The 22,155-nt window shown below is 52.7% G+C and overlaps 1 protein-coding gene across 12 annotated transcripts in view; it reads left to right on the top strand.

The window, feature by feature from the left end:
- CNKSR2 (connector enhancer of kinase suppressor of Ras 2) overlaps window positions 1-22,155 on the top strand; it is a 215,150-nt gene that overhangs the window by 93,573 nt on the left and 99,422 nt on the right. For 7 of the 12 annotated variants that reach the window (XR_010304183.1, XM_064152019.1, XM_064152021.1 and 4 more), the window contains 2 exons: window positions 327-395; window positions 16,076-16,222. The exons of 2 other annotated variants lie outside the window; for them this stretch is intronic. Coding sequence is in view for 9 of the 10 variants with exons in the window: in XM_064152019.1 (XP_064008089.1) it covers window positions 327-395; window positions 16,076-16,222 (216 nt within the window). In the remaining variant the exon portion in view is untranslated. The remainder of the gene's footprint in view (window positions 1-326; window positions 396-16,075; window positions 16,223-22,155) is intronic. 3 more of the 12 variants (XM_064152024.1, XM_064152022.1, XM_064152020.1) reach the window with 2 other exon arrangements.

Below are 22,155 nucleotides of genomic sequence, written 5' to 3'. Positions count from 1 at the left end.
TTCGAGGCTCAAGAGATGTCAAGGAGGGGGCTGAATGAACTTTTTGGGTTAAAAAGAGACCTTTAAGACTCAATGACCCTTTGATAAAAGAGTATTGCTACCTTCCTCAAGGTTTTGATTGTGTCCTGTGCCTTAGCGCAGATCATTGCTCTCCCGAAGCGATTGATGCGATACCACTTTGAGTTCTTGAGTGCAGAAATGTCATGGTCAGCTTTCACCTGAGATTTAACCTAGCTTAGCAACCATACTGCTGCAAAAGAGAGAGAGAGAGAGATGATGGCCAGGAAGAACTTTATTCTTGATCATCTCTTTTATTTTAAATTCAGTCGCCTGCAGATCGGTGCAAGAAAATCCATGCTGGGGATGAAGTGATTCAAGTTAATCACCAAACTGTGGTATGTATCACTGTGTTCTGTGTCAATTGGAGGTGGAGGTGGTCCTGGCACCATCAGCATGTGTAGAAACAACCAGAAAAACCAAGGGAAAAAAAATGTGTTCTTTTGATAAATATTGATTCTAACAGATGCAGTTTGATGCTTTGTTTTTCTTTCCTTCCCTCTTCCCAAAATGTAAAGTTCTGAAGGTAAGCTCCAATCCTGTGAGTGTCACTGGAAGGATGGAGTTAGGCTGGAGTTAGGAGGTGAATGGCTGCAGAGCAGCCCTGAGGAATAGGACCTGGGGGTCTGGGGTGATGAAAAGCTCAACAGGAGCCTGCAGTGTGAGTGCAGCCCAGACACAACCCTGTGCTGGGCTGCAGCAAGAGCAGTGTGGGCACAGGGTAAGGGAGGGGATTCTGCCCCTTGGCTCTGCTCTCCTCACACCCCACCTGCAGTCCTGTGTGCAGTTCTGGAGCCCCCAACACAAGCAGGACATGGAAGTGTTGGAGCCAGTCCAGAGGAGGCCACCAAGATGCTGAGAGGGCTGCAGCAGCTCTGCTCTGAGGACAGGCTGAGAGAGTTGGGGCTGTGCAGGCTGGAGAAGAGAAGGCTTGGAGGAGAGCTTGGAGTGGCCTTGCAGGATCTGAAGGGGGCTACAGGAGGCCTGGGGAGGGACTATTGACAAGGTCTGGTAATGAGAAGAGGAGGATGAATGGGTTTGAAGTGGCAGAGGGGAGACTGAAAGTGGATGTTAGGAAGAAGTTGTTTGCAGTGAGGGTGGTGAGACACTGGTACAGGTTGCCCAGGGAGGTTGTGGAACACAGAATCACCCAACGTGATCATTGAGTGCTTCTGTGCTCCACAACCTCCCTGGGGGTGTTCAGAACCAGGTTGGTTGAGTCCTTGAGCAACCTGTTCTAGTGGGAGGTGTCCCTGGCTATGGCAGAGGGTTGGAACTGGCTGAGCTTTGAGGTCCCTTCCAACCTAAACCATTCCATGATTAACAGCTGTGGGTTTGGGAGCTAGGTTAGTTTGTCTTCTGCTTACCTATGCTCTAGGAGGCTTAGTGTAACAGAAGGTTTGGGTCAAAGGGATGTGCAGAGAGCTGGAAGGGGAAGCAGGGAGTTTAAGATCAAGATTGTCTCCTGGAAGCTGGAAAACTTCTGCTTGCCAAGCCTGTTGGAATGGGTTTTGAGAGCAAAGCCTCCCATAGGCTGTCCAGGATGTTTGTCTTGAGTTTAATTATGGACATTTAAACTTGGGAGGTTGAAAAGTCTTCCAGCTGTGACAGGCAAGAAACCCAAAGGTGTGCAAATTGCTCTTTGTGTGGTGGACAGATGCATGCTCTCTCCTGATTGCTTCATCTGGGATTAAGGCACTTGGGGTGGAAGTAGGGCAGGCTGTCAGTGCCAGAGAGCAGCTCAGAGAACCATAGAATCAAGCAGGTTGGAAGAGAGCTCCAAGCTCAGCCAGCCCAACCTAGCACCCAGCCCTGCCCAACCAACCAGACCATGGCACTAAGTGCCCCAGCCAGGCTTGGCTGCAACACCTCCAGCCACAGCCACTCCACCACCTCCCTGGGCAGCCCATTCCAGTGCCAATCACTCTCTCTGACAACAACTTCCTAACAACATCCAGCCTAGACCTGCCCTGGCACAGCTTCAGCCTCTGTCCCCTTCTTCTGCTGCTGGCTGCCTGGCAGCAGAGCCCAACCCCACCTGGCTACAGTCTCCCTGCAGGCAGCTGCAGGCAGCAATGAGCTCTGCCCTGAGCCTCCTCTGCTGCAGGCTGCACCCCCCCAGCTCCCTCAGCCTCTCCTCACAGGGCTGTGCTCCAGGCCCCTCCCCAGCCTTGCTGCCCTGCTCCAAACACCTTCCAGCACCTCAACAGCTCTCTGCAATGGAGGAGCCCAGAGCTGGACACAGCACTCCAGGGGTGGCCTCAGCAGTGCTGAGCACAGGGGTGGGCACAAGAACCTCCCTTGTCCTGCTGCCCACACTGCTCCTCAGCCAGCCCAGGATGCCACTGCCATGATGGTGCTCTGGAGCAAAGCTCCCTCATCACACTTCACATTTCCAACCAGCTGAGTACCTATTCCAGTTGTCTGCACTGGACTTATTTGCTGGGAAGATCAGATTCTTGCTCCTGAGTCTAGTAATATAAATACTAAGCTCTAATATAAGCTCTCTTACCCAGCTGGATGGATTCTGAGTCTAGGTCTATGATGTTGTATGAGTGAAGCTAAGGTATTTTGAGATGCTGACCACAGTTCGTAGAGAAAGGGCCAGGGGGGTGTCACAACCTGGTATCCTGAGCCAGCCCTGAGGTCATGCCAAGATTCAAATCTTATAATCCTAGAATCAGGCAGGGTTGGAAGGGACTACAAGGATCAGGCAGTGCCAACTCCCCTGCCATGCCCAGGGACACCCTACCCTAGAGCAGGCTGCACACAGCCTCAGCCAGCCTGGCCTCAAACACCTCCAGCCATGGGGCCTCAACCACCTCCCTGGGCAACCCCTGCCAGCCTCTCACCACTCTCCTGCTCAACAACTTCCTCCTCCCCTCCAGCCTCACTCTCCCCACCTCCAGCTTTGCTCCATCCCCCCCCAGTCCTGGCACTCCCTGACAGCCTAAAAAGTCCCTCCCCAGCTTTTTTGGAGTTCCCCTTTCAGATGCTGGAAGGCCACAAGAAGGTCCCCTGGGAGCCTCCTCTGCTCCAGCCTTCACAGCACCAATTCTTTCAGTCTGTGCTCACAGCAGAGCTGCTGCAGCCTCTGAGCATCTCTTGGAACTTAACCATTCACCATTATTCAAAAGAAATGTGGCCAGCAGGTTGAGAGAGGTGATTCTGTCATAGAATCAAGCAGGTTGGAAAAGAGCTCCAAGCTCAGCCAGCCCAACCTAGCACCCAGCCCTGCCCAACCAACCAGACCATGGCACTAAGTGCCCCAGCCAGGCTTGGCTGCAACACCTCCAGGGACGGTGACTCCACTGGAGTGCTGTGCCAGCAGGTTGAGAGAGGTGATTCTTTGGGGCCAGAGTGGCTGAGAGCAGGCAGGCAGAGAGGGAGCTGAGGGTGCTGGGAGAGAGGAGCTGCAGAGGAGGCAGCAGTGTGCCCAGGTGGGCAGCAGAGCCAATGGCATCCTGGGCTGGCTCAGGAGCAGTGTGGGCAGCAGGACAAGGGAGGTTCTTGTGCCCACCCCTGTGCTCAGCACTGCTCAGGCCACCCCTAGAGTGCTGTGTCCAGCTCTGGGCTTCTCCATTGCAGAGAGCTGTTGAGGTGCTGGAAGGTGTTTGGAGCAGGGCAGCAAGGCTGGGGAGGGGCCTGGAGCAGAGCCCTGTGAGGAGAGGCTGAGGGAGCTGGGGGGGTGCAGCCTGCAGCAGAGGAGGCTCAGGGCAGAGCTCATTGCTGCCTGCAGCTGCCTGCAGGGAGGCTGTAGCCAGGTGGGGTTGGGCTCTGCTGCCAGGCAGCCAGCAGCAGAAGAAGGGGACAGAGGCTGAAGCTGTGCCAGGGCAGGTCTAGGCTGGATGTTGTTAGGAAGTTGTTGTCAGAGAGAGTGATTGGCACTGGAATGGGCTGCCCAGGGAGGTGGTGGAGTGGCTGTGCCTGGAGGTGTTGCAGCCAAGCCTGGCTGGGGCACTTAGTGCCATGGTCTGGTTGGTTGGGCAGGGCTGGGTGCTAGGTTGGGCTGGGTGAGCTTGGAGCTCTCTTCCAACCTGCCTGATTCTATGATCAGCATTTGCCCTGTGTTGCAGTACTCTTGGTTCTGCCCATATATAATTCAAGAGTGTGTTTTGCCTCTTGACAGTTCTCTTTTGAACCAACTTCAAGTGGAGGGAACAATCTTATTGCTTCCAGAAATGATTGCTGTTCCTTCTGTCATTTTTGCTGTGGTCTTTCTGGGTCCCTCAGTGATAAAGCAGCAAAGAAAATATCCCAGGCAGGAAGCAGGGGAGGTGTAGAGTCAGTTCTTATGTAACTGCCTCTGCACAGCTTCTTTATTTTGGAGGTGGTTTTGCATGCTGGATGTACCTCCTACTACAAGTATGATAGAAGCATGAGACCCCCACATGCAGCACTGCTTCCAGTTCTGGGGCCACCAGCATATGAGGGACATGGAGCTGCTGGAGTGGGTCCAGAGGAGGACAGAGAAGATGATCAGAGGACTGGAGAACCTCCCCTATGGGGTCAGGCTGGGTGAGTTGGGGCTGTTCAGCCTGGAGAAAAGAAGGCTGTGGGGAGACCTCAGAGCAGCCTTCCTGTACTTGAAAGGAGCCTACAAGAAAGCCAAGAAGGGACTTTTGACAAGGGCTGGCAGTGATAGGATGAGAGGGAATGGTTTGAAGGTTGAGGAGGGCAGATTCAGATTGGAGATGAGGAAGAAATTCTTTGCAGTGAGGGTGGTGAGACACTGGCACAGGTTAAGGGTGGTGAGACACTGGCACAGGTTAAGGGTGGTGAGACACTGGCACAGGTTTCCCAGGGACGTTGTGGAGGACAGAATCACCCAATGTGATCAAAGATCACATTGGGTGATTCTGTCCTCCACAACCTCCCTGGAGGTGTTCAAGGCCACAGCCTGGGCTAGTGGAAGGTGTCTGTGCCCATGGCAGGGTTGTTAGAACAGGATGATCCTCAGGATGATGGAGCTGCCATCCCTGGAGGTGTTGAAGCAAAGCCTGGATGGAGCACTTAGTGCCATGGTCTGGTTGATTGGCCAGGGCTGGGTGCTAGGTTGGAGGGAGCACTTAGTGCCATGGTCTGGTTGATTGGCCAGGGCTGGGTGCTAGGTTGGACTGGATGAGCTTGGAGCTCTCTTCCAACCTGGGTGGTTCTATGATACTGTGATCTTTGTTGGTGACCTAGATGAAGACAGTGTGGAATCAATAAGTTCACAGATAACACCAATTTAGGTGGCAGTGTTGATCATCTTGAGGGTAGGGAGGCTCTGCAGAGGGACTTGGATAGATTGATCACTGAGACAGTGTTAATAGGATGATGCCAGGTCCTAGACATGGGCCACAACAACCCCAAGCACTGCTACAGACTTGAGGCAGTGTGGCTGGAGAGCTGCCAGCAGAAAGGGAGCTGGGAGTTGTAATGGACAAACAACTCAGTGTGAGCCAGCAGTGTGCCCAGCTGGCAAAGCCAGTGGCATCCTGGCTGGGATTAGGAGTGCTGAGGCCAGCAGGGGCAGGGAGGGGATTGTCCCCTTGGACTCTGCTCTGGTGAGGCCACACCTTGAGTGCTGTGTTCAGTTTTGGGCACCTCGTTACAAGAGGGCTGTGGAGGTGCTGGAGCCAGTGCAGAGGAGGGCAAGGAAGCTGGGGAAGGGCCTGGAGGATTGATCTGATGAGGAGAGACTGAGGGAGCTGGGGGTGGTTAGTGTGAAACAGAGGAGGCTGAGGGCAGAGCTCACTGCTGTCTGCAGCTACCTGAAAGGAGGTTGTGGAGAGGTTGGTGCTGGGCTCTGCTCACAGGTGATTAGTGCTAGAAGAAGAGGGAATGGCCTCAAGCTGCCAGTAGGGAGGTTTAAACTGGACATTAGGAAACCTTTTTTCCCAGCAAGAGGTGGTCAGGGACTGGAATGAGCTGCCCAGGGAGGTGGTGGAGTCACCAAGCCTGGGTGTGTTCAGAAGTCATTTGGCTGTGGTGCTTGGGGCTCTGGTTTAGGGTGAAGAGTAGGGTTAATGGTTGGACTTGGTGATCCTGAGGGTCTTTTCCAACCTGAATGATGCTATGATTCTGGGAATATGGCAATCCTGCAGTTAATTCTTCCCCTTCTTCATCTCTGAGGTGTGAGATGCAGGAGCAGAGCATATTTTCTGCCCAGGTAGCACATAGTCAGTGGAAATGGAGCTCTCTGGTGATGCCTGTAGCCCAGAAACCAGATTCTATTACACTTGTGGCCTCCTGAGAGTTGGTTAAAAGCCTTCCTGTTAGTGTCAGTTCAGATACTTGGAGGGTGTTTGGTGCAGGTAACATTTTTGGGCTGCTCACAATCTGCCTTTTAGTTGAGATTGCTGCAAATTAGGAGGTGTAAAATAAGGAGAGATGTCTACAGAACTGTCCACATTGGTTCATTCTCTGGAGGCTTTCAAAGCCCATCTGGGTGACCTGTTGGAAGGCAGCAAAGGGGAAAAGGATCTGGGGGTCCTGGTGGGTGGGAGCTTGCCCAGGAGCCAGCAATGTGCTCTGGTGGCCAGGAGGGGCAATGCCATTCTGGGGTGGATTAGAAGGGCTGTGGAGAGTAGGTGGAGAGAGCTTCTCCTGCCTCTCTACTCTGCCCTGGTGAGGACACCTCTGGAGTACTGTGTCCAGTTCTGGCCCCCCAGTTCAAGAGAGACATACAACTGCTGGAGAGAGTCCAGCACAGAGCCACAAAGAGGATGAAGGGAATGGAACAGCTCTGTTATGAGCTGGGGCTGTGCTGCTGGGAGCAGAGGAGCCTGAGAGGTGACCTCATTCATGTTGATAAAGATGTGCAGGTGAGTGGCAGGAGGCTGGAGCCAGGCTCTGCTGGGTGATGCCCAGTGCCAGCACAAGGGGCAATGGGTGGGAGCTGAGACATAGGAAGTTCCATGTGAACCTGAGGAGGAATTTTTCCCTGTGAGGGTATCAGAACCCTGGCACAGGCTGCCCAGGGGGGTTGTTGAGTCTCCCTCTGTGGAGATATTCAAACCCTGGAGCAGAGGAGGTGCCATAGGAACAAGAGAGGAAACTTTATCCCTGTGGGAGTGGCAGAGCCCTGGAAGAGGCTGATCAGAGAGGTTGTGGAGTCTCCTTTTCTGCAAACATTCCAACCCCCCCTGGATGTGTTCCTGTGTGAGCTGCTCTAGGTGCTGCTGCTCTGGCAGGGGGTTGGACTGGATGAGCTTTGGAGGTCCCTTCCAGCCCCTGCCAGTCTGTGATTCTGTGATGCATTCCTGTGCAGACTGCCCTCAGTGATCCTACTTTGGACTCAATTATGTCAGGAGATCCTTTCCAACCTCTCTCACTCTGTGATTCTGTAATTTGCTGATATTTATGTACAGCCTGGACCAGGTAGGAGTTAAGATGTGGATAGTTTTAAAGTAGCTTTCTGCAGGTAGCAGCTATGTAAATTCCACAGCTGATCTGCAGGGTCCAGCCTGATCTGCTCCTGCATAATTCATTGCCTTGCTCTGATCAAGTTAGGAGGTAATTTAGTTAGGAGGTTAGTTAGGAGGCTCAGGGCAGAGCTCATTGCTGCCTGCAGCTGCCTGCAGGGAGGCTGTAGCCAGGTGGGGTTGGGCTCTGCTGCCAGGCAGCCAGCAGCAGAAGAAGGGGACAGAGGCTGAAGCTGTGCCAGGGCAGGTCTAGGCTGGATGTTGTTAGGAAGTTGTTGTCAGAGAGAGTGATTGGCACTGGAATGGGCTGCCCAGGGAGGTGGTGGAGTGGCTGTGGCTGGAGGTGTTGCAGCCAAGCCTGGCTGGGGCACTTAGTGCCATGGTCTGGTTGGTTGGGCAGGGCTGGGTGCTAGGTTGGGCTGGGGGAGCTTGGAGCTCTCTGCCAACCTGCTTGATTCTGTGATTCTATGACAATTGTAAGCAAGTGATAAGGTAGTGATGTGTGTTGTAAGAGTAGACTGAAACATAACCAGGAGGAAGTTAATGCTGTGTTGTGAGGAAGGAAGAATTAAAGCAGGGTAGGTTCAGCCTGGAGGTGAGGAGGAAGTTGTTGAGCAGGAGAGTGGTGAGAGGCTGGCAGGGGTTGCCCAGGGAGGTGGTTGAGGCCCCATGGCTGGAGGTGTTTGAGGCCAGGCTGGCTGAGGCTGTGTGCAGCCTGCTCTAGGGTAGGGTGTCCCTGGGCATGGCAGGGGGGTTGGCACTGCCTGATCCTTGTGCTCCCTTCCAACCCTGACTGATCCTATGATTCTATGAAGTTGCATGCCTGACCCCCACAGTACTGGCCTGGACCCCTCAGGGGTCTGAGTGCTCTGCATGCTCTAGGACTGATTATTTACTGTCAATGCAGTGAAATGGACCATAAAGGAAAGAACTCTCATGGCTTAATAATGGCAACTTCTTTTTTACTCCCTGTCCCTATTCTTCCTTGGCCTAAGTGATGCTCCAGAAGTGGTCAGCTCAATTAAAGGCTTTTAGTGGTATTGGTTGATTGGGTTTGGTTTTTTTTCAGCTGGCTTTGGTGTCAGTGACCTTCAAGGCTCTTTTATGTTGCTACCATTTCTTTCTATCCATGCTAAATTGCTTTCATTTGTTTTGGAGGAGCCTGAGGGGCTGAGACCTCATTGGTGTTGATAAAGATGTGCAGGGTGAGTGCCAAGAGGCTGGAGCCAGGCTCTACTGGGTGATGCTCAGTGCCAGCTATGGGTGGAAGTTGAGCCATAGGAAGCTTCATGGAAACATAAGGAGGATTCTTTTTCCCCTGTGAGGGTGCCAGAACATTGGCACAGGCTGCCCAGGGAGGGTTGTGGAGTCTCTTTCTCTGGATATATCCAAACCCTGCCTGGATGTGTTCCTGTGTGAGCTGCTCTTGGTGCTGCTGCTCTGGCACAAGGGTTGGACTGGAATGAGCTTTGGAGGTCTCTTCCAGCCCCAGAGGAAGGATGAGGCCACCCACATTGATCCTTGAAGCTTCATCTGTGAGAAAGTGGGGCGAGATCTAGTCTGCCTAAATCTTGCCTGAGCCTTCAGCTTGCACCACCACCTTGCTGTGCCTGCTTAGATATCAACATGGAAGTGTCTTTATTCTCAGCTCTGGCCACCCAGGGATGCTGAAGCTTCTCCTCTCAGGCAGGGGAGGTCTGTCCCTCCTCATGAATCATAGAATCAAGCAGGTTGGAAGAGAGCTCCAAGCTCCCCCAGCCCAACCTAGCACCCAGCCCTGCCCAACCAACCAGACCATGGCACTCAGTGCCCCAGCCAGGCTTGGCTGCAACACCTCCAGCCACAGCCACTCCACCACCTCCCTGGGCAGCCCATTCCAGTGCCAATCACTCTCTCTGACAACAGCTTCCTCACAACATCCAGCCTAGACCTCCCCTGGCACAGCTTGAGGCTGTGTCCCCTTCTTCTGCTGCTGGCTGCCTGGCAGCAGAGCCCAACCCCACCTGGCTACAGCCTCCCTGCAGGCAGCTGCAGGCAGCAATCAGCTCTGCCCTGAGCCTCCTCTGCTGCAGGCTGCACCCCCCCAGCTCCCTCAGCCTCTCCTCACAGGGCTGTGCTCCAGGCCCCTCCCCAGCCTTGCTGCCCTGCTCCAAACACCTTCCAGCACCTCAGCAACCCTCTGCAATGGAGGAGCCCAGAACTGGACACAGCACTCCAGGGGTGGCCTGAGCAGTGCTGAGCACAGGGGTGGGCACAAGAACCTCCCTTGTCCTGCTGCCCACACTGCTCCTGAGCCAGCCCAGGATGCCATTGGCTCTGCTGCCCACCTGGGCACTGCTGCCTCCTCTGCAGCTCCTCTCTGCCAGCACCCCCAGCTCCCTCTCTGCCTGCCTGCTCTCAGCCACTCTGTCCCCTGCCTGCAGTGCTGCTTGGGGTTGCTGTGCCAAAGTGCAGGGGAGGTGAATTTAGCCACAGGAACTCCCATACATTTCCTGGAAGCTCCTGGAGCCGAGGCCAAGGGAGGACTCCAATGCTGGCACTTTTAGTCCTAGCAGTTTCATGTCTGTGCCCTTGCTGAGAGAGACAGGGAGCCTGCTCCTCACAGCCTGGCTTTCAGAGCCTGTTCTCTGCAGTTAAGTGTGTGTTTGTGTCACACAGAAATAGTGGTCACTGGGAATTGGCACCAAACCCTCTCATTTCCCTGCCTTCAGCACAGGGACCTGATGGTTTCTTGCCTGTTGTATGCCTTGGCTTCCTATTTCTGTACTCCTCTCAGCACAACCTGGAATTAGGCTCCTCTGGGGTCTGAAGGATTGCTTTTAGGCCCTCTGAGGCTAAATAAAGCTGAGAGCTGAGTTCTGCAAGTGGATGGAATAGGAAGGGCATGGACATGATTGAGGGCATCATGATCAGGGGGATGGAGCAGCTCTGCTGTGAGGACAGGCTGGGGATGTTCAGCCAGGAGAAGTGGAGGCTTCAGGGAGACCTAAGAGCAGCCTGCCAGGACCTGGAGGGGGCTACAAGAAGGATGGAGAGAGACTGTTTGCAAAGGCCTGGAGTGATAGGATGAGAGGCAATGATCAGAGCAGATCAAGATTGGATGTTAGGAACAAGTTCTGCACCATGAGGGCACTGGAGCACTGCAGCAGGTTGCTCAGGGAGGTGGTTGAGTCCCTTTCCCCTGAGATATTCAAGGTGAGGCTCAACAGGGCTCTGGGCAGCCTGATCTATTTGAGGATGCCCTTGCAGACTGGACTGCAGAGAGAGTTGGGCTGCATGAGCTTGGGAGGTCCCTTCCAGCCAGGACCACTCTGTGGAAGGTAAGGTGAGCACTTTCCAAGCTGCCAGTCCCCATCTCTTCTGGTTCTTTGTGATCCAGCTGGAAGCTGAAGCTGCCTTACAGTCACCACACTGCAGGCAGCCAGACACTGTGGGGAAGAGCAGGTAGCCAGCTGAGGGAGGATGCTTCAGATCTCAGAGGTGCAGCAAAATGGAGAGAACTGAAATAAGCTCCATTTTGGTGGCCTTACCCTGAAAGGAAAATGTGAGACCTTTTCTTCCTTCCAAGTTGCACCTGGCCAATGACCTCTCTAATCAAACCAGTGAAGCTGGAGTTCTTGATTTTCCAGTTGCTATGCTCATCTGTTTGTTCTGGGCTGCTGCTAGCAGTGATTCAAAAGCAAAAGAGTTAGGTCTGAATGGAAGGTTGATTGTGTCAGTGAAAAGATAAAGGTAAGCACTGTTCTCCCCTGCCACAGCTTGAGCCTCTGTCCCCTTCTTCTGCTGCTGGCTGCCTGGCAGCAGAGCCCAACCCCACCTGGCTACAGCCTCCCTGCAGGCAGCTGCAGGCAGCAATCAGCTCTGCCCTGAGCCTCCTCTGCTGCAGGCTGCACCCCCCCAGCTCCCTCAGCCTCTCCTCACAGGGCTGTGCTCCAGGCCCCTCCCCAGCCTTGCTGCCCTGCTCCAAACACCTTCCAGCACCTCAGCATCTCTCTGCAATGGAGGAGCCCAGAACTGGACACAGCACTCCAGGGGTGGCCTGAGCAGTGCTGAGCACAGGGGTGGGCACAAGAACCTCCCTTGTCCTGCTGCCCACACTGCTCCTGAGCCAGCCCAGGATGCCATTGGCTCTGCTGCCCACCTGGGCACACTGCTGTTCTTGTGATGTTCTCCTCAAGGCTCCCTGGGCTGCTTCCTTCAGCAGGAGGATTTCTTTCCAGAAACCTCTTCAGCTGTTACCTTAGGGAACGAATGTGTGGAGGAGCTGACATGCAGAGATGCCTTACATGAGCTGCACACCTTCAGTTCTGCCTCTTGGCTAGCAGATAAAACCTTGCACAAGCCCGTGGTAGCATTCTGGAGATAGGAACAGTTTGTTCCTCAGCAGTGGTGGAAATCTGAGTAAGAGAACAGTGTTGTAAAGAGTGGATGCCTGCTCCCTGGGGATGCTCAAGGCCAGGTGGGATGAGGCATCACTGCCCCATGGCTGGGAGGTTGGAGTAAATGAGCACTGAGGTCCTTTTCAGTACAAGCCAATGCAGGAGTCATTGCAATAGCAAAGTATTTGTTTCTTAAATCACAATATTAAGACAAAAAGCTTGGCTTAGAAACTGTTGAAACAGAATGAGGGCTTCAGTGAGCTGTGGGAATTGAGCTGGAGCTGATTACCTTCCTGTTTCATTTCACTGGCCTGAAAATAAGCATTCCAGCTTCCTTGGATGTATTCTGTGGAAGCTGGAAAACACTCCCTAAAGGTGCGTGCTGGCAGCATCCTGCTTGTATGCAATGATAGTGCTGGAGAAGCACAGCCAGGAGATAAGGAACTTTGCTGTGGTGCAAACAGGGACAGGTAGGTTCAGAGGAGCTGAAGAGGAGCAGGGAGGTGTGAACTTGGTGTGTGATCCAGAGCTGCTGGGGAGCATTAGTGTAGAGTGATAGTGGTGCTGTAGAAGTAAAAAGATAAGGAACTTTGCTGTGGTGCAAGCAAGGACAGGTAGGTTCAGAGGAGCTGAAGAGAAAGCAGGGAGGTGTGAACTTGATGTCTGATCCAGAGCTGCTGGGGAGCATCAGTGTGCAATGATAGTGCTGTAGAAGTAAAGAGATAAGGGACTTTGCTGTGGTGCAAAGAGGTGCAGGTAGGTTCAGAGCAGCTGAGGAGGACTGGCAGAGGAGGAGCAGTGAGGTGTGAGCCTGGTGTGTGATCCAGAGCTGCTGAGGAGCATCAGTGTGCAGTGATAGTGCTGTAGAAATAAAGAGATAAAGAACTTTGCTGTGGTGCAAACAGGGGCAAGTAGTTCAGAGCAGCAGTGAGGTGTGAGCCTGGTGTGTGATCCAGAGCTGCTGGGGAGCATCAGTGTGCAGTGACAGTGCTGTAGAAGTAAAGAGAGAAGGAACTTTGCTGTGTGCAAACAGGGACAGGTAGGTTCAGAGGAGCTGAAGAGGAAGCAGGGAGGTGTGAACTTGATGTCTGATCCAGAGTTGCTGGGGAGCATTAGTATGTAGTGATAGTGCTGTAGAAGTGAAGAAATAAGGGACTTTGCTGTGTGCAAACAGGGACAGGTAGGTTCAGAGGAGCTGAAGAGGAAACAGGGAGGTGTGAACTTGATGTCTGATCCAGAGTTGCTGGGGAGCATCAGTGTGCAGTGATAGTGCTGTAGAAGTAAAGAGAGAAGGAACTTTGGTGTGGTGCAAAGAGGTGTACGTAGGTTCAGAGCAGCTGAGGAGGACTGGCAGAGGAGGAGTAGTGAGGTGTGAGCCTGGTGTGTGATTCAAGGCTGCTGAGGAGCATTAGTGTGCAGTGATAGTGCTGTAGAAGTAAAGAGATAAGGGACTTTGCTGTGGTGCAAAGAGGTGCAGGTAGGTTCAGAGGAGCTGAAGAGGAAACAGGGAGGTGTGAACTTGATGTCTGATCCAGAGTTGCTGGGGAGCATCAGTGTGCAGTGATAGTGCTGTAGAAGTAAAGAGAGAAGGAACTTTGCTGTGGTGCAAGCAAGGACAGGTAGGTTCAGAGGAGCTGAGGAGGACTGGCAGAGGAGGAGCAGTGAGGTGTGAGCCTGGTGTGTGATCCAGAGCTGCTGAGGAGCATCAGTGTGCAGTGATAGTGCTGTAGAAGTAAGGAACTTTGCTGTGGTGCAAAGAGGTGCAGGTAGGTTCAGAGCAGCTGAGGAGGAGAAGTGAGCTGTGAACTTGATGTGTGACCCAGAGCTGCTGGGAAGCATTAGTGTTGGGTTAAGTGCATGCTTCTAAGGGGGGGGTCAGCTCCTAAAACAAGTGAGATTAAGCAACCAAAGGCAGTTTGGGTCTAACAGGGAATGAGGCAAAATTAATTAGTCACAACCTGGGTGTGATTAGCTTGCTTAAACGTGGGTAACAAATCAGTGCTGGTGTGGTAGTGCTCTAGAGCAGTGATGAGGAACATCTGCACTCTCTTACCTCACATTGCCAGCTTGAGTATTTTGTCCCCCAGTATACTGGCTTTTCTCTTAATGATGATGCTACCTTTTCCTCTCAGGGTCTTAGAGGCTTGCTCAGTAAGAATTTCACTTTGCAATAGGTTCATTTTACTTCTTAATGGTTTTCCTCTGCAAGTCATGCAAGCAGGAAAATATTTCCAAGCAACTCAGGGTGAGCCAGCAGTGTGCCCAGCTGGCAAAGCCAGTGGCATCCTGGCTGGGATTAGGAGTGCTGAGGCCAGCAGGAGCAGGGAGGGGATTGTCCCCTTGGACTCTGCTCTGGGGAGGCCACACCTCAAGTGCTGTATTCAGTTTTGGGCACCTCAGTACAAGAGAGATGTGGAAGTGCTGGAGCAAATGCAGAGGAGGGCAAGGAAGCTGATCTAATGAGGAGAGACTGAGGGAGCTGGGGGTGGTTAGGGTGAAACAGAGGCTGAGGGCAGAGCTCACTGCTGTCTGCAGCTACCTGAAAGGAGGTTGTGGAGAGGTTGGTGCTGGGCTCTGCTCACAGGTGATTAGTACTAGAAGAAGAGGGAATGGTCTCAAGCTGCCAGTAGGGAGGTTTAAACTGGACATTAGGAAACCTTTTTCCCCAGCAAGAGTGGTCAAGAACTGGAATGAGCTGCCCAGGGAGGTGGTGGAGTCACCAAGCCTGGATGTCTTTAAAAGTGGTTTGGATGTGATGCTAGGGGCTATGGTTTAGGGTGAGCCTTGTAGAGCAGAGTTGTAGGTTGGACTTGGTGATCCTGAGGGGCTTTGCCAACCTGCATGTTTCTGTGAGCCTGTGATTTCTCACCTGTGATCCCTTAAACATGAGGAAAATCTGCATGGCCAGGGCTGGGTGCTATGCTGGACTGGATGAGCTTGGAGGTCTCTTCCAACCTAAACCATTTTTGATTCTGTGATTTACAATGAAGTTAAAAGTGGCTTATTAACTGGAAAACCTGAACCAATACAGAAAAGTCTGAATGGGAGACGTAGTGCCATGGTCTGGTTGCTTGGCCAGGGCTGGGAGCTAGGTTGGACTGGATGAGCTTGGAGCTCTCTTCCAACCTGGCTGATTCTATGATTCTGTGATTGGATAGGGCTGGGTGATAGGTTGGATTGGACGCTCTTGGAGGTCTCTTCCAACCTAGTTCATTCTACGGTTCTGGGGTCCTCAATTTCAGTTCTGGGCTTCTCCATTGCAGAGAGCTGTTGAGGTGCTGGAAGGTGTTTGGAGCAGGGCAGCAAGGCTGGGGAGGGGCCTGGAGCAGAGCCCTGTGAGGAGAGGCTGAGGGAGCTGGGGGGGTGCAGCCTGCAGCAGAGGAGGCTCAGGGCAGAGCTCATTGCTGCCTGCAGCTGCCTGCAGGGAGGCTGTAGCCAGGTGGGGTTGGGCTCTGCTGCCAGGCAGCCAGCATGAGAAGAAGGGGACAGAGGCTCAAGCTGTGGCAGGGCAGGTCTAGGCTGGATGTTGTGAGGAAGTTGTTGTCAGAGAGAGTGATTGGCACTGGAATGGGCTGCCCAGGGAGGTGGTGGAGTGGCTGTGGCTGGAGGTGTTGCAGCCAAGCCTGGCTGGGGCACTTAGTGCCATGGTCTGGTTGGTTGGGCAGGGCTGGGTGCTAGGTTGGGCTGGGTGAGCTTGGAGCTCTCTTCCAACCTAAACCATTCCATGATTCTATGATTTAGAAAGGATTAAGAGTGGCTGATTAACTGGAAACCCTGAAACAATACAGCAAAGCCTGGCTGGGACACTTAGTGCCATGCTCTGGTTGCTTGCCTAGTGCTGGGTGCTAGGTTGGGCTGGCTGAGCTTGGAGCTCTCTGCCAACCTGCTCGATTCTACAGTTCTCCGAATGCCTTCTGATTGCTGTTGTGATTCCTATGTAGGTAATTCAATTCTTTCCTGCTGATTTACTTATTTATTTGGATGTTTCTAGAGCTAATATTTTTTAATCTATATTTATATATATATATATATATACTCCTATGCTGTTCTACACTCCTGATGTTCCACACTCCTATGCTGTTCTGCACTCCCACGCTGTTGTCCGCTCCTCTGCTGTTCTTTTAGTAACCTCACTTCTAGTCAAGAAAATCAAAAGGGGGAGAAAAAAAAACAATGAGATGTTGCCTGCTGTACCTCCATTCATCTTGTAACGATTTTGCTGGTTACCAGGTGGGGTGGCAGTTGAAAAATTTGGTGAATGCACTGCGAGAGGACCCGAGTGGTGTTATCTTAACTTTGAAAAAGCGACCTCAGAGCATGCTTACCTCAGCACCAGCCTTACTGAAAAATATGAGATGGAAGCCCCTTGCTCTGCAGGTAATGAAGCTCACTCATAAAATCCATATGCACCCATCGTTTCTTTTAATTATTTCTATCTATCTAATTATTTTTTCCTCCTGGCTCCAGATGGTCTCAGTGATGCTTTGTTTTTTTGGGTTGTGCCTCGTTCTCGCCAGCAGCCTACGGATTGACTTGGTGGTGTGCCTTGCAAAAAGCCAAACAGAACTGTCTCTGCAATGTTTTCTTTCCCTGCAGTTTGTTCTCAGGTGGGGTTGGGCTGACATCAAAGCTGTCAGGAGGACTGACATTGGAATGGGCTGCCCAAGGAGGTGGTGGAGTCACCGTCCCTGGATGTGTTCAAGCCAAGCCTGCGTGGGGCATTTAGTGCCGTGGTCTAGTTGACTGGGTAGGGCTGGGTGCTAGGTTGGACTGGATGAGCTTGGAGGTCTCTTCCAACCTGCTTGATTCTATGATTCTATGCCAAGTGACCACAGTGAATCAATCTCATAGCTGGATGGTGCTGAAAAGTAGCCTTAGGTGACTGTTCTAAGCCGAGCACGCTTCAGTTGTAGCCTGACTTCTAGTGCTCCAAAGCAGGAGGTGAAACAAGACCTTGAGTTTTCACTTTGCAGTCGTGGAGGAGAATGTACAAGGTGATCCCCATCCAAAAACCCACTTGACCATCCCAATTTTCCATTAGTAAAGCCATACTCATGCCAAAGTTCTCCCTGAGGTTCCACCTTTGCACATAAGGGATGTTTTAGGCTCTCAGGGAGTGACAGGACTAGGGGGAATGAAGCAAAGCTGGAGGTGGGTAGGTTCAGGTAAAAGAGCCCTGCAGAGGGACCTGGCCAGGCTGCATGGGTGGGCAGAGGCCATGGGATGAGACTGAACAATGCCAAGGGCAGGGTTCTGCACTTTGGCCACAACAACCCCAAGCAGTGCTACAGGCTGGGGCCAGAGTGGCTGAGAGCAGGCAGGCAGAGAGGGAGCTGGGAGTACTGGTAGATAGTGGGCAGCAGTGTGCCCAGGTGGCCAAGAGAGCCAGTGGCATCCTGGCCTGCATCAGGAACAGTGTGGCCAGTAGGACAAGGGAGGTTATTCTTCCCCTGTACTCAACACTGGTCAGGCCACCCCTTGAGTGCTGTGTCCAGTTCTGGGCCCCTCAATTCAAGAGAGATGTTGAGGTGCTGGAAGGTGTTTGGAGAAGAGCAACAAAGCTGGTGAGGGGCCTGGAACACAAACCCTATGAGGAGAGGCTGAGGGAGCTGGAGGGGTGTTTAGTCTAGAGAAGAGGAGGCTCAGGGCAGAGCTCATTGCTGTCTACAACTACTTGAAGGGAGGCTGTAGCCAGGTGGGGTTGGGCTCTTCTCCCAGGCAAACAGCAACAGAACAAGGGGACACAGCCTCAAGCTGTGCCAGGGCAGGTCTAGGCTGGATGTGAGGAGGAAGTTGTTGGCAGAGAGAGTGATTGGCACTGGAATGGGCTGCCCAGGGAGGTGGTGGAGGCACCATCCCTTGAGGTCTTCAAGAAAAGACTGGATGAGGCACTTAATGCCATGGTCTGGTTGATTGGATAGGGCTGGGTGCTAGGTTGGACTGGATGAGCTTGGAGCTCTCTTCCAACCTGCTTGATTCTATGGTTCTCTGACTAGGGGGAATGGAGCAAAGCTGGAGATGGGTCGGTTCAGACAGGACATGAGGAGGAAGTTGTTGAGCATCAGAGTGGTGAGAGCCTGGACTGAGTTGCCCAGGGAGGTGTTTGAGGCCAGGCTGGCTGAGGCTGTGTGCAGCCTGCTCTAGGGTAGAGTGTTGCTACTCGTGGCAGGGGGGTTGGAACTGGCTGATCCTTGTGGTCCCTTCCAACCCTGACTGATTCTATGATTCTATAAGAGGTGTAGGTCTCTTCCAACCTGATTGATTCTGTGATTCTATGATTCAAGGTGATCTTCATCCACTAATAAACCCATACTCATGCCAAAGCTCCTCCTTAGGTTCCATGTTTGCGCATAAGGCGGTGTAGGTCTCTTCCAACCTGGTTGATTCTATGATTCAAGGTGATCTTCATCTACTAAACCACATGACCATCCAAATTTACCACTAATGAAGCCATTCTCATGCCAAAGCTCCCCCTGAGGTTCCACCTCTGCACGTAAGGAAGTGTAGGTCTCTTCCAACCTGATGGACTCTATGATTCAAGGTGATCTTCATCCATTACTAAAGCCATACTCATGGCAAAGCTCCCCCTGAGGTTCCACCTTTGCACATAAGGAGGTGTAGGTCTCTTCCAAGCTGGTTGAGTCTATGATTCAAGGTGATCTTCATCCATTACTAAAGCCATACTCATGGCAAAGCTCCCCCTGAGGTTCCACCTTTGCACTTAAGGAGGTGTAGGTCTCTTCCAAGCTGGTTGAGTCTATGATTCAAGGTGATCTTCATGCACTAATAAAGCCATACTCATGGCAAAGCTCTCCCTGAGGCTCCACCTTTGCACATAAGGAGGTGTAGGTCTCTTCCAAGCTGGTTGAGTCTATGATTCAAGGTGATCTTCATGCACTAATAAAGCCATACTCATGGCAAAGCTCCCCCTGAGGTTCCACCTTTGCACATAAGGAGGTGTAGGTCTCTTCCAAGCTGGTTGAGTCTATGATTCAAGGTGATCTTCATGCACTAATAAAGCCATACTCATGCCAAAAATCCCTCTGAGTTTCCACCTTTGCACATAAGGAGGTGTAGGTCTCTTCCAAGCTGGTTGAGTCTATGATTCAAGGTGATCTTCATCCATTACTAAAGCCATACTCATGGCAAAGCTCTCCCTGAGGTTCCACCTTTGCACATAAGGAGGTGTAGGTCTCTTCCAAGCTGGTTGAGTCTATGATTCAAGGTGATCTTCATCCACTAATAAAGCCATACTCATGGCAAAGCTCTCCCTGAGGTTCCACCTTTGCACATAAGGAGGTGTAGGTCTCTTCCAAGCTGGTTGAGTCTATGATTCAAGGTGATCTTCATGCACTAATAAAGCCATACTCATGGCAAAGCTCTCCCTGAGGTTCCAACTTTGCACATAAGGAGGTGTAGGTCTCTTCCAACCTGACTTACTTTGTGATTCTATGATTCAAGGTGATCTTCATCCAGTAAACACTTGACCATTAGTATTCTCTGCTACTAAAGCCATACTCATGCCAAAAATCCCTCTGAGTTTCCACCTTTGCACATAAGGAGGTGTAGGTCTCTTCCAAGCTGGTTGACTTTGTGATTCTGTGATTCAAGGTGATCCTGTGACTCTGTGGTTGAATGGTTCTGTGATTCTCTGGCACTGTGATTCTGTGGATCTATGACTCTGTGATGTAACACATCTTTGGGCAAGAAGGAAAAGGAGAGATGGAAATGCCACTTGGGCAGAGGCCAATGGGGTGAGAATGAACAAGGCCAAGTGCAGGGTTCTACACTTTGGCCACAACAACCCCAAGCAGCACTGCAGGCTGGGGCCAGAGTGGCTGAGAGCAGGCAGGCAGAGAGGGAGCTGGGGGTGGTGGGAGAGAGGAGCTGCAGAGGAGGCAGCAGTGTGCCCAGGTGGGCAGCAGAGCCAATGGCATCCTGGGCTGGCTCAGGAGCAGTGTGGGCAGCAGGACAAGGGAGGTTCTTGTGCCCACCCCTGAGCTCAGCACTGCTCAGGCCACCCCTGGAGTGCTGTGTCCAGTTGTGGGCTCCTCCATTGCAGAGAGCTGCTGAGGTGCTGGAAGGTGTTTGGAGCAGGGCAGCAAGGCTGGGGAGGGGCCTGGAGCAGAGCCCTGTGAGGAGAGGCTGAGGGAGCTGGGGGGGTGCAGCCTGCAGCAGAGGAGGCTCAGGGCAGAGCTCATTGCTGCCTGCAGCTGCCTGCAGGGAGGCTGTAGCCAGGTGGGGTTGGGCTCTGCTGCCAGGCAGCCAGCAGCAGAAGAAGGGGACAGAGGCTCAAGCTGTGCCAGGGCAGGTCTAGGCTGGATGTTGTTAGGAAGTTGTTGTCAGAGAGAGTGATTGGCACTGGAATGGGCTGCCCAGGGAGGTGGTGGAGTGGCTGTGGCTGGAGGTGTTGCAGCCAAGCCTGGCTGGGGCACTGAGTGCCATGGTCTGGTTGGTTGGGCAGGGCTGGGTGCTAGGTTGGGCTGGGTGAGCTTGGAGCTCCCTTACAACCTGCTTGATTCTCTGATTCTCTGAATGCAGGAGGTAAATGTTGCAGTGACTTAAGCTGAGACTCGTTTGCATTGGGATTGCCTCTGCTATGTGCTCAGGAAGAGCCTTTGGTACTCAATGGTAGCTGAAAGTGAATGATGCTGAGGTATGGTTGGTAAATTGCTTTCTGCTTCTTGAGTCATTTTAATGTGAGAAGCTGAACTCTGCCACTTTGACCAATGCTGTTTGCAGCTCCATGAGGAACTGGGCTCAGTGGGGAGACCCCAAGGATGCATGGGAAAGGGCTGGATAAATCTTCCAGTTCAGGCACAGGTAGTATGTGAAGAAATTTGGGGTACAAGGGCCAGGGCATCCAGGTCACTTCATTCTGCCTTCTGATAATGACATTTCCAAGAGCCTGCTGCCCATTGTTGGTGACATAGGCCAGCCACATGCTAGCCAGGGATGTCTGGCGCCTAGGAAAGAACAGCCCCAGGGAGAAGGATGGGTTGGGGAGTAATCTGTTGGAAGGCAGTGAAGGGGAAAAGGATCTGGGGGTCCTGGTGGGTGGGAGCTTGCCCAGGAGCCAGCAATGTGCTCTGGTGGCCAGGAGGGGCAATGCCATCCTGGGGTGGGTTAGAAGGGCTGTGGTGAGGAGGTGGAGAGAGGTTCTCCTGCCCCTCTACTCTGCCATTCTGGTGAGGCCACATCTGGAGTGCTGTGTCCAGTTCTGGGCCCCCAGTTCAAGAGGGACACAGAACTGCTGGAGAGAGTCCAGCACAGAGCCACAGAGATGCTGAAGGGAATGGAACAGCTCTGTTATGAGCTGGGGCTGTGCTGCTGGGAGCAGAGGAGCCTGAGAGGTGACCTTATCTGTGTTGATAAAGAAGTGCAGGTGAGTGGCAGGAGGCTGGAGCCAGGCTCTGCTGGGTGATGCCCAGTGCCAGCACAAGGGACAATGGGTGGGAGCTGAGGGATAGGAAGTGTCATTAAAACATGAGGAGGAATTTTTCCCTGTGAGGGTGTCAGAACCCTGGCACAGGCTGCCCAGGGGGGTTGTGGAGTCTCCCTCTGTGGAGATAGTCAAACCCCACCTGGATGTGTTCCTGCTCTGGCAGGGCAGTTGGACTGGATGAGATGTTGAAGGTGTCTCCTTGGGTCCCTACCAACCCCTGACATCCTGTGCTCCTGTCCCTCCCAGCCCCTGCTGTCCTGTGGTTCTGTCTCCAGGTGTGGAAAATGCTTTTAAGTTATTCAGGTCTCTTCTGCCAGGCAGCCAGCAGCAGAACAAGGGGACACAGTCTCAAGCTGTGCCAGGGTAGGTCTGGGCTGGATGTGAGGAGGAAGTTGTTGGCAGAGAGAGTGATTTGCATTGGAATGGGCTGCCCAGGGAGGTGGTGGAGTGGCTGTGCCTGGAGGTGCTTAAAGGAGGCTTGATGAGGCCCTTAATGCCATGGGTTAGTTGAAGGGAAGGGTTAGGATGGACTTGATGATCTCAGAGGTCTTTTCCAACCTGGCTAATTCTGTGATCCTGTGGAATATTCTTCCTTAGAGTAAATATCAATGGTGAAGGGAGGGAGGGAGGAGGGAAGGAGGGAAAGGAAGGAAGGAAGGAAGGAAGGAAGGAAGGAAGGAAGGAAGGAAGGAAGGAAGGAAGGAAGGAAGGAAGGAAGGAAGGAAGGAAGGAAGGAAGGAAGGAAGGAAGGAAGGAAGGAAGGAAGGAAGGAAGGAAGGAAGGAAGGAAGGAAGGAAGGAAGGAAGGAAGGAAGGAAGGAAGGAAGGAAGGAAGGAAGGAAGGAAGGAGAGAGAAAGGGAGGGAA

This window comes from Pogoniulus pusillus, chromosome 12, assembly GCF_015220805.1.
Source record: "Pogoniulus pusillus isolate bPogPus1 chromosome 12, bPogPus1.pri, whole genome shotgun sequence".
NCBI lineage: Eukaryota > Metazoa > Chordata > Aves > Piciformes > Lybiidae > Pogoniulus > Pogoniulus pusillus.
The sequence above is the reverse complement of the archived record's forward strand: the minus strand, read 5'-3'. Positions and strand labels throughout refer to the sequence as shown.